The sequence below is a fragment of the Musca domestica genome, unplaced genomic scaffold, assembly GCF_030504385.1.
Source record: "Musca domestica strain aabys unplaced genomic scaffold, Musca_domestica.polishedcontigs.V.1.1 2, whole genome shotgun sequence".
NCBI classification, from domain to species: Eukaryota; Metazoa; Arthropoda; class Insecta; order Diptera; family Muscidae; genus Musca; species Musca domestica.
In genome coordinates this window covers 7,043,977-7,056,780 of record NW_026712249.1, presented here as the reverse complement: position 1 = coordinate 7,056,780, position 12,804 = coordinate 7,043,977, and the positions used below count along the sequence as shown (strand labels likewise).

Below are 12,804 nucleotides of genomic sequence, written 5' to 3'. Positions count from 1 at the left end.
TACTCAAATGTATACTATGTCTGCAGGACTTTTGGTACTGAAAATGGGCCACGTTTTGGTATAGCCCCCAAATATTGAAGCCTCCCTATTTTCGGTATTTTGGTAATTTTAGAGACATTTTTTCATGGGAAATGTGTCAAATTTGGCATTTGAAGTTCGTAATGAATACTACAGCCTAAGACAGAAAATTGTCTGGGCATTTTCGTATAGCCCCCATATAACGCCACCACCCGATATTCGGCATTTTGATGATTTAAGTGACGTTATTCACCAGAATTATTTCAAATTTGGTATTTGAAGTTCGTAATGTATACTGCAGCTTAAGGCAGAAAATTGTCTGTGCAGATCCACGTTTGCGTATAGGCCCCATGTAACGGCACCTTCCGATACTCCGTATTTTGATGATTTGAGCGACATTTTTCACCGAAAATGTTTTAAATTTGGTATTTGAAATTCGTAATGGATACTACAGCCTAAGACAGAAAATTCTCCGTGCTGGTCCACGTTTTCGTATAGCCCCCATATAAAGTGGTACCTTCCGATATTCGTTTTTTTTTTTTTTTTTTGATAATTTTAGCGACATTATTCACAGGAATTGTTTCAAATTTGGTATTTGAAGTTCGTAATGGATACTACAGCCTATGTATGACGGTACCTCCATACGTTCGGTACTTTGATGATTTTAGCGACATTTTTCACCGAAAACTTTTAAAATTTGGCATTTGAAGTTCGTAATGGATGTCGAAAATAGCATCAAATTTTAGAATAAGTTTAGATTTGATCGAATTGTCCACCTTTGGCACGAATTATGGCCTTCAAACGGCCAATGAAAACAGTCACACGCTGCCCGTATGTTGCTCTGCGGTATTTTGGCCTACTCCCGGCAAAGCTCTTGCTTGAGGTGATTGACACTTTAAAATTTTTAGTGCAAACTTTGGTATTTGAAGTTCATAATGGATTCTACAGCCTATGTATGACGGTACCTCCAGATATTCGGTACTTTGATGATTATAGCGACATTTTTCACCGGAAATTTTTAAAATTTGGCATTTGAAGTTTGTAATGGATGTCGGAAATAGCATCAACTTTTAGAATAAATTTAGATTTGTTCGAATTGGCCACCTTTGGCACGAATTATGGCTTTCAAACGGCCAATGAAAACAGTCACACGCTGCCCGTATGTTGCTCTGCGGTATTTTGGCCCATTGCCGGCAAAGCTCTTGCTTGAGGTAATTGACACTTTAAAATTTTTAGTGCAAACTTTGGTATTTGAAGTTCGTAATGGATACTGCAGCCTATGTATGACGGTACCTCCAGATATTCGGTACTTTGATGATTTTGGCGACATTTTTCACCGGAAATTTTTAAAATTTGGCATTTGAAGTTCGTAATGGATGTCGGAAATAGCATCAAACTTTAGAACACGTTTAGATTATGGCCTTCAAACGGCCAATGAAACCGTCACACGCTGCCCGAATGTTGCTCAGCGATATTTTAGCCCATTCCCGGCAAAGCTCTTGCTTGAGGTGATAGATACTTTAAAATTTTTTAGTGCCAACTTTGCTTTCCAAAATACTCCAGACACAATAGTCCAACGGATTGGTATCCGGATATTTTTGTGGCCATAGTGCGCTGGAAATGAAGCGAGGAACATCATTTTGTAACTATTCTTGGGTGGCGCGTGCTGAGTGCGATGGTGCTGGGTCCTGTTGGAATGTCTAAGGTCTGTGGCCATAATGTTTGCGTGCCCAAGGCATTAATACACCCTCCAGAATATTTTCGCGATAATATTCGGCATTTATTCTGATGCCACGGTCGATTAGTACGAGCGAAGAGCGACAACCGGCTGTTATGGCGGCCCACACCATCACCATGGCGGGCACCTGAGTTCTGGTGGCAACCGAAGGTGTACATTTTCAGCTGACCTCTTTGGCAAGTAAACACGATCATTTTGTTTGTTTACAATCTACTGGAGAACGAATGTTTTCTTCGGCAGTTCACCACTTTCGGCCAAGCGAAGCAACTCTTGAGCTCTTTTGAGTCTATTTTTTTTTCGGTGTAAGTTCTTGCACTTTTTGGAATATCAATGGCTTATTATACCGAGCTTATTTTTCAATTGTTTTACCGAATGGAATATTGTGATATGTTCGACTCACAAGGCATTTTTCGGCCACTGCGACGCGGATTTCGATCAAGTGGCTTCTTTACTTTTCGAACCATTTCTGCTGATGTTGATGTTTTCATCCGTCCACTTCCTTGACGTCGGGCTACGCTACCAGTATCAAGGTAACGAGCGATGGTACGAGATACAAAAGATTTATTCACATTTAAATGCCGGAGTGCTCTAACGATAGCCACTTGTGGTTTTCCGGCCACACTATCACGCTTGAGTTCCATCACGAATTACTTTTTTCTGGAAAATTCTCACCAAAATGCTTTTGTACGCTTGTAAACAATATAATGAGTTGTCACTGGAATCATTTTAACAGCTATCGGACGAGTGGCTTAGAAGTGACAGCAGTCTGAAGTTGGTTGCAGTTTTTTTCATCTCACACTGTATGTGTAGTATATAGTTCGTTTATTTGGCTTTTAATATGTCAATATTATTATGGATTTTCTACCAAAATTTTTCGCTTGAACTTGATAAGTTGTATGATTTGTTTTTTGGTCTGTAAGACTCATTCAGCCATTTGCTTCTGTAAATGTATCCACCGTCATTTCATTGACCAAGGCTCTACATCCTACATAACTCTGTCTTAACACTCATACCCGCCAGTTTTCAGTACCATCTAATCGATGTTAATAAAAGTACCCTCCCCTTAAAATAGGGAAATAAATTTTATAGCCTTTAACCTCTCTAAGGCCACTTTAATTAACACAAACATTTATTTCCATTTTCCCATTCCAACATAAAATAAAGCTATTTAAAAATGCTAATCCAACAGCAGTTTTGTCGCAACTTATTACTACTTTCGGCCATAGTAGTTGGTTGATAAATGTCTCCTTTAAATAACCGACGTTGAAATCATTCATCACCACGAAGTCGCACACAGCATGACTACGCGCTGTTGTCCACACTTCGCTGTTGTCCATCTGTCATTGTCAGTCATGTAATTAATTTCGAGGCATGAATGCCACACAGTCGCATACTTTTCGCAGTGACTGTATTAATTTAGTTATGCGCTGTAGTTCATGCAAACAAACAAAACACACAAACACACACACAGTTACAAAATTACATATACACAGGGTATCATCTGTTCACACTTAAACGCCAACACAAACACAATGACACGGATGCTCGTAGACAAGTACATATTTGCTTATTTACATTTAGTACTACTTATAAATATTCATACCATTACCGAACCAAAGCAGACGACCAACCCAGCAAAGAAAAATGCAAGAGTTCGTAGAAAAGGTGTTAGATCGGGGTAGGCAGAAATTCTTTATTTTCAAAATATTAAGGACCAAAATTCACTCAAAATCCTTTCTACGTTATTTACGAAATACAGTAATTGTCTTCTGAGAAATCCTGAGAAAAATAACTTTTGGGGAGAATATCCCAGACAAAAAAACAAGGGAACTGATGAGGATTGGTGGCTCTTTCCGAAACCTAGGCATTCCCTGCCTTACCCCTTGGTAAACATTACCATCGTTCTCCACTAATAAACAAACGTTGTTTTTATGAAAATGGAAAACTTTATTTAAAAGTAGTGAAATAATTGACCCAAAATCAACCCCCATAGATAACGGCTAAGGCTAGAATTTTGAAATTTTGCACGAGGGTCAGGCTGGGTACGTAAGAGAGTGATAAGGCTATGTTTTTAGAAACTCGTATTAAAAAGTAGTGACAATTTGGAATGCAAGGCACTAATGGAGTGTAGGATAGGTGTACGAAAGGGTTTTCGGAAATTCGAACTTTAAAGTTAAGAAATGTTCTAAAATGGTACTAAACTTCTACAATGGTACCATTTGGAATTAAGTGAACGTATGGAGCTAAAAACTTGAAACTTGGTCTGAGAATCAAGGTTAGAAAATAAATTTGATATATGAAAGTGGTTTTGCAAATGTGTACTAAGTGTGGAAACTGTACTAAATGGTACTAAATTTGGAAGAGTTAGGTTAAATTTGAAATTTAAGTTAAGTGACATTTTTTCTTGTGTGAGAGTATCTGTTGGTGGTAGGTTTGTGTAAAAGAGTTGGTTTTAGAAATATGTACTACAAGTGCACAAAAAGTACTAAATATTACTATATTTGGTACATTTTGACATTGGGCGAACAGAAAGTGATTGAAAAGTGAAATTTGGTTTTAGGATCGCTGTTCATGTGTACCCCGGACATATGAAGGTATTTTAACACAGATGTGTACTATAATTATACGAAAAGTACTAAATTGTACTATATTTCGTATTGCGTGGAGGGATAGAGATAAAAATTCTGAAATTTCATATTTAGATTACTGATGGTAGATGTGCTTGAGATTGGGCGGTGGTTTGAAAATTCTTCTTATATTTGTACGAAAAGTACGAAATTGTACTAAATTGGTATTGGGTGAAGGGATAGAGGTTGAATCTCAAAATTATATTGTTTAAGTCTCTGTTGATATCTGGAATTAAGATGTAGAGGTGGTTTTTGAAATTTGTACTATAATTGTACGAAAAGTACTAAATAGTACTATATTTGGTACAATTTGGTATTGGGTAAAAAAATAGTAATTGAAACTGAAATTTGTTAAAAGGGTGGCTGTTTATGTGTTTTCCTCGACGTATGGAGGTGGTTTCGGAATGTGTACATTAATTATACGAAAAGTACTAAATTGTACTATATTTGGTATTACCTGAAGAGATAAAGATAAAATTCTAAAATTTGTTATTTAGATTACTGATAGTATATGTGTTTGAGGTTTGTCGTTGATTTAAAATTGCATCGTATATTTGTACGAAACTAAATTTGGTATTGGGTGAAGGGATAGAGGTTGAATCTCCAAATGTGGTGTTGACGTATCTTTTGATATCTAGAATTAAGACGTGGAGGTTTTGGACTATATATGGTACAATTTGGCTCTGGGTGAACAGAAAGTGCTTAAAATCTTATATTTGGTATTCAGGCCGCTGTTCATATGTAGTCTGGACATATGGAAATGGTTTCGGAAATGTGTAATATTATTTTACGTTAAGTACGGAATGGTACTATATTTTGTATTGGATGGAGAAATAGAGATAAAATTCTGAATTTTGCTATTTGGATTGCTGGTAGTGTCTGTGTTTGAGATTTAGCGATGGCTTAGAAATGCGCCCTATATTTGTACGAAAAGTACTAAATGGAACTAAATTTGGTATTGGGTGAAGGAATAGGGGTAGTAACCTCAAATTTCATATTAAGGTCGTGGTATCTGGAATAAAGATGTGATATTGGAAATTTGTACTATAATTGTACGAGAAGTACTAAACGGTACTAAATTGTGTATTGGATGAAGGGATGGAGCTGAAATTCAAAATGGATGCCACTGTTGGTGTCCGTGGTTGAGAAAAATAGCTGGTTTTGCATACGCTTACCAAATTTGTACTAAATTTGGTAATGGGTGAAAGGATAGAGATGGAATCCCAAAATTTGATATTGAGGTCTCTGTTTGTATCTGGAATTAAGATGTGGAAGTTGTTTTGGAAATGTTTACTATTTGTACTGAATGGTACTGGTTTGTCATAAGCCGTTACCATATTCAAATTCGAAACTTGAAATGAACGGTGAGTAATGTAGCTAAAATCATCAAAATATCGTATATAGGGAGGCACCGTTATATCGGATCTATACGAAGACCTGGACCTGCATAGACAATTTTCTGTTACAGGCTGGAGCATCCATTACGAAATTCAAATACGACATCTCAAACTATTCCGGTGAATAAAGACACTAAAATCATCAAAATACCGAATATTGGGAGGTACTGATATATGGGGCCTATACGAAAACCTGGACCTGCATAGACAGTTTTCTGTCATAGGCTGAAGTATCCAATACGATCTTCAAATACCAAATTTGAAACAGTTCCGCTGAATAATGTCGCTAAAATCATCAAAATACCGAATAATTGGAGGTACCGTTATATGGGGCTATACGAAGACGTGGACCTGCACAGACAATTTTCTGTCACAGACTGTAGTTCCCATTACGAACTCTAAATACATAATTTGAAACTACTCCGGTGAATAATGACGCTAAAATCATCAAAATACCGAATATTGGGAGATACCGTTCTATGGGGGCTATACGAAGACGTGGACCTGTACAGAAAATTGTTTGCCATAGGCTGTAATATTTATTTCGAACCTCAAATACCAAATTTGAAACAATTCCGCTGAATAATGTCGCTAAAATCATCAAAACACCGAATATCGGGAGGTACCGTTATATGGGGGCTATATGAAGACGTGGACCTGAAAAGACAATTTTCTGTCACAGCCTGTAATTCCCATTACGAACTCTAAATACCTAATTTGAAACTACTCCGGTGAATAATGATGCTAAAATCAACAAAATACCGAATATTGGGAGGTACTGACATATGGGGCTTATACGAAGACGTGGACCTGCACAGACAATTTTCTGCCATAAGCTGAAGTATCCATTTCGAACTTCAAATACCAAATTTGAATGTGGTTAGAATCATCAAAACATCGAATATCGGGAGGTGCCGTTATATGGGGGCTATATGAAAACGTGGACCTACATGGCCCATTTACGAACTTAACCTGCCTTAATTTTAGCCTTCTATCTCAATTCGTTCGAAAGATAGGGTGATTACAACAGACGGACGGACATCGCTAAGTCGACTTAGAATTTTACGCTGATCAAGAATATATAAGTTAATATACCCTCCATAGTATGGTGGAGGGTATAAAAAGACCTAACACGAACCATTGGAACAAATTTAAAATTTTAAACTGGATTTTGCGGACACAAAAAAAAGATTACAGATTATAAAAGTAGAGCTAAAAATTGTTCCACACGTAAATCGGCGTTAGAAAGTCTGCAACGCAAAGTAACTTAAAAAGAGGGGTTACGCTTTTCTAACACATTTTTGAAAATGAAAAAATTAATATATCTTAAAATCATTTAAGGTATATAGTCTACAGCAATATAACAAATAGCCATAATTTTAGGTAGCCAAATTAGAAATATTATGGAATTGTATCTCAAGTATAAAAAGGACATTTTGAGGTCATTTTGAATTGCCAGACACTTTGAAAAACTATTAAATGTTGTAAAGATTTGTTGTATGTTTGGTTTCTGAATCGAGCGAATATTTCAGATTTCCATCCTATTCTTCGTTCAGCGATCTCATTAAGAGCTCCATATTGCCTACGAATAAAAGTGTAATCGTGCCCACCTCCGCAACTTTTTTTCTGGCCAATTTTAAAACGAACTCTTATAATTTAGTTTGCTGGGGAAACTACCCACATCCTTGCATTATCAGGGTGAGGGAGTATTTTTAACACTTTCTGTTTCTTATTTTGTCAGTGAGCAACAAGTGCGTGTTTATTGTATTTGGTTGGGTTTCATTTCATCATCGTCTTCCATTCATTTTCATGTTGTTGCGGCATTTATTCCACAACTCCCACACACACAAACACCTCCCCGTTTGCCCTTCTCTTCTCTTGGCTGCCTGTCTTATCATCTATTCTCCTTTTTTGTGTTTTTATCTTTGCAGCTTTCATTCTTCCTGTCATCGTACGTGGCCCCACTGACGTTAATATGTTTCCTGTACATGGGCATGTTGGCACGTCTATGGAAAAGTGCGCCCGGCTGCAAACCCTCGGCTGAGTCACGGTAAGTGTCCTGTTTTATCTTCATTCACATTGGCTGTCATACTAGGCGTCCTCGACGTCGTCGTGGCCTAGCCGAGAAAGATAAATAACCACGGCCACACGTAACACATCAACAAGAAATTTTACACTCCCAATCTGCCACTGCCACTACCGCTGCCATTGGTGAACTGTGACCCTGATGCGTTGCACACGCACCGTCACAAACACGATTAGAAACACTAATTGTAATTAGTTGAGAAAATAGAACTAAGGGTAAGACTTTGGTGTTTTGATAGCAGTGGCGAGTTTATTTTGGATAGAATTGGGAAAGGTATTAAAGAGATCTTTAATAAGGAGAAGAGAATATGGAGGAGTAGGAAGATGTAGGCCATAAATTTAAGGAACTTGTGATATAAAAAACAAATCACTATAAAATTAACAATGTCCGTCTGTCTGTTCAAACCAAGATCTCTTAAGGTAGCCTCATATGAAAGTAGATCTTCCGATTTATGTTATTATTAAGGTTTCAGCCACAATTTCAACTAAGTCGGCGGCGATTTTGGGATAATGATAACCTAATTCTAATACAATTTCTTCCCCTAAGTTTTTAATTCTTATACCTAGGTTCGAAGACAGGATATATCGATCTACGATATCGGAACCTCCCGATAGTCGGTATTTTAATGATTTAGACACATTTTTTCAATGGATTTGTCCGGAATCCGATGTGTAAAATCCCTAATAGGCACTTATGAATACGGCAAAAATTGTGTAAATACAGAGTGACATAAAAAAACTGCAACAAAGTCAAACGCCATATTTTTACATTTTTTTAATTTTATTGAATGAAAGCAAAAATGTCGGAAATAGCATCAAATTTTAGAATAAATTTAGATTTGTTCGAATTGTTCACCTTTGGCATGAATTATGGCCTTCAAACGGCCAATGAAACCGTCACACACTGCCCGATTGTTGCTCTGCGGTATTTTGGCCCATTCCCAGCGAAGTGCATGCTTGAGGTGATCGACATTTTGGTATTCTATAGTGGCAACCTTGCTTTCCAAAATACCCCAGAAACAATAGCCCAACGGATTGGTATCCGGAGATTTTGGTGGCCATTGTGCACTGGAAATGAAGCGAGGAACCTCATTTTGTAACCATTCTTGGGTGTTGAGTGCGATGGTGCTGAGTCCTCCAGAATATTTTCGCGATATTATTTGGCAATAATTCTGATGCCACCGTCGATTAATACGAGCGGATAGCGCCCATCGGCTGCTATGGCGGCCCACACCATCACCATGGCTGGCGCTTGAGTTCTGGTGGCCAATCGAAGGTGCACATTTTCAGCTGACCTCTTTGGCAAGTCAACACGATCATTTTGTTTGTTTACAAACTGCTGGACAACGAATGTTTTCTCATCGGAGAATACCAAATTCGGCAGTTCACCACTTTCGACCAAGCGAAGCTACTTTTTAGCTCTTTTGAGTCTATTTTCTTTCTGGTGCGGTGTAAGTTCTTGCACTTTTTTGAAATTCAATATCTTCACCTCGAGCTCATTCTTCAATATTTTACGAACGGAATATTGCGATATGTTCAGCTCACCAGCCATTTTTCGGCCACTGCGACGCGGGTTTCGATCAAGTCGCTTCTTCGAACCATTTCTGCTGATGTTGCTGTCCACTTCTTTGACGTCGGGCTACGCTACCAGTATCACGGTAACGAGCGACGAGTACGAGACACAAAAGATTTATTCACATTTAAATGCTGGAGTGCTCTAACGATAGCCACTTGTGGTTTTCCCGCCCGAATAACTTTTTTTCTGGAAAATTCTCATCAAAATGCTTTTGTACGCTTGTAAACAATGTAATGAGCTGTCACTGGAATAATTTTAACAACTGTCGGACGAGTGGCTTAGAAATGAGAACAGTCTCAATTTGGTTGCAGTTTTTTCATCTCACCGTGTATGTCTACTATTGCTATAGCCTCCATTCGGTATTTTAATAATTATAGCCATATTTTTTAATTGAGTTGTCTGAAATTCTGCACATGCAGTTCATTGCGGGTACCTTACCCCCGCAAAGAAGTATACTATACATATTTACGATATCATATAGCCCCCATATAACAGTATCTACCGATATTCGGCATTTTAATGATTTTAGCCACATTTCTCAATGGATTTGTCGGAACTCTGATAAAAAAATTGCGTAAATAGCGCTACGATTGCATATAGCACACATACAGAAATCTTAGGAATATTTGTAGAAAAAAAGTTCCGCCCGCCGAACTCTGCTCTGACTTCTATTCTTTAATTGCTCCAATAAATGTTCGATAATTGTTTTGTGAACAATAAAGGAGGTGTAGAAGCAATTTCAAATATTCTTGCGGAAGAAATTGATCAAATTCCGAATACCGATAATGAAAACTCCGCTAAGACCAAACAAAATCATACTTCACATTTTGTAAAAGCGAGAGATGCCTCCACTTAGAAAACTCTGTCAAAATAGCAACAATTGATGATTCAAATACGAGCATTTAAATATGGATCAATATTTTGTACTTTCTAGGATGATTAATATTGAAAAAAAGGCCATATAGGTCCACATTTAGGTATGAGCACTATACAACGTTGTCCCCATTTTAATACCGGGTCTAGATTTAATAGAATGAAGGCTCTATTTGATCTACCCGATTATAAATATGTCCAAAGATTTAAATTAATGTCTCAACCAAATTAGCAGGAGATAGCGAGTCAGGTTCTCAAAGGGTATAATACCGTCCTGCTGGAAATTTCCATTGTTATTAGGTTGTTATCGATCGATAATGGTATATACTGGTTTTGGGAATTTTAAAGATTTTAGTTCAAATTAACAGCTGAATTGGGATTCGTTCGGTATTTTGAGTTCTTATTGTATGAAAAATCACCTACGACCACTTTGATATCGATCTATTCTATTTTTCAATAATTACCGGGAAAAATCCAGTAGATTATGAAAGTAAAGCTAACAAGGTAAAATGCCTCACGGAGTTGGTCTAAAGAAATCTTGGTTCTAAGATCATTGATTAAAAAAAAACGACTTAATTGCATATATTTCGCCCGATCTTAGTATCGAAATCCATAATTCTATACAAAATACAAAATTTATTGCCATTTGGGAAAGTTCTTACATTTAAAAAACCACCACCACTATCCCTTTACATAAAATGGTACTAAAATGTACTGCATTTTAGTACTTATTTTTCAAATTGCGAAAAAAAACCTTTAGTTTGTCTTTCCTAGACAACATCAAAGACTCTCAATCAAAATTTCAGATTTCCAGCGCTATTCCTTTCCCAAATACCAATGTTAATACTATTTAGTACTTTTCGTACATGTAGTACGAACTTAAAAATCTCTCGCCAATCTTAAAAAATCGCACAAAAGGAGAACCTAATTCCAAGTTTTAGACTACCAACTCAATTTCTTATCCAAAAAAAAAAAAAAAAACAAATTATGTACCATTTAGTACTTTTTAACTCAAATCTCAACTCTACACACAGCAACAGTGATTCTAATGGGAAATTTTATATTACAAGCAGTATCCGTTCGAGCAAGTTTAGTACCATTTAGTACCTTTCGTGCACAATTACAGTTTTAATTCCAAATTTCAGCATTCTAGCTCTATCGGATCATCCAGATTGATATTGTACCAACTTTAGTACTTTTCATACCCATAAGTATAAATTTCGAAAACTATCTAACTATCCCAAACCTACACTCCGCCATGTTTTAAGCTCCATCCACCCCTCCAAACATAAATTGTACCAAATTGCTTTTCCTATACACACTTCCAAAACTACCTCCATACATTAACTCCTCAACCTGAAATCCAATTCCAAATTTTAAATAGTAGCATATGTTCAAATTTTAGTACTTTTCGTACACTTATAGTGCGAACTTCCAAAAACATCCACCATACACTACATCAGTGACCCACATTCCAAATTTAAGTTCTGCGGCAAATACTTATTTAGTACATTTTGGTACTTTTTGTACGTAGCCTTATCTTCTCTGGTAACTTTGTAGAGCTAATTCGCTGCAATATAAGCTAGGTACTAGTTTATTCTCTTATCTCATATACCAGTATTCCGCTTCTGAACATTCTTACTAGGGCACATCTCTGGATGGTCTTCAAAGTTATCACTTTCTCTAAGTCCATTTTTAGTATGACCTAAATATTCTCTTTGTCGAACGGATCTTTGAAAATTGTTCTTCCCTCCACTACCCCACTCACATATTTCACCTGTCAAACCTGTGTGGACCCCTAAGCTGTTATTTCATGTAAGGACTTCAAATTAAGGCTGTCAAAATTGAGCCATGGCCCTTCTGGAATGTGTATGTATGTATGTGTGTGTGTGTGTGTGTGTGTGCATGCGTTTGCAAGCATGTTTTTGACAGGGCAAATTTTAATTAGTTTTAAAACTGTATCATGCTGCTTGCCACATCAGACTTACAGTTTTTCGCCTCTTGACGATGAGAATAACCTGTTAACTTGTCATCTTCTGTGCGTGGGAATTTTTTTGTAATTTAAACGTTTTGGCAATTATTCGACAGGCATGAGTGACGGGATAATATTGAAGGAAGTATGTGTTGTTCATCCAGATAAACGATGGGTAGGGGAGGATTTACCTATCAAAATGTCAAAGAAAATAAAACCCAAAGGGGTTCTCCAAATGACTGTGTGACAGTAAACATAAAGACGAAACAGAAGATCTTAGAATTTCCATTTTAAAGTCAATCTTTGGTACCATTTGGTACTTTTCGAAAAATCATAGCACGCATATACCAAGACTGGCTTCCATATGAAATTTCAGAATTCCAGCTCTATCTCAACACCTAAAGGCATTTCGCACTATTTGCTACTTGTATGGTACGATAGTCCAAAACCACCTTCTTCTATTTAAACTTTATAACAGCAGTGGCATTTATATGAAATTTCAGAATTTCAGCTAAATG

The 12,804-nt window shown here is 37.0% G+C and overlaps 1 protein-coding gene across 1 annotated transcript in view; it reads left to right on the top strand.

Annotated features, from left to right (window-relative positions):
* LOC101895720 (allatostatin-A receptor) overlaps positions 1–12,804 on the top strand; it is a 111,339-nt gene that overhangs the window by 49,821 nt on the left and 48,714 nt on the right. Inside the window, exon 4 of the mRNA XM_005181087.4 lies at positions 7,712–7,830. Within this exon, the coding sequence (XP_005181144.3) occupies positions 7,712–7,830 (119 nt within the window). The remainder of the gene's footprint in view (positions 1–7,711; positions 7,831–12,804) is intronic.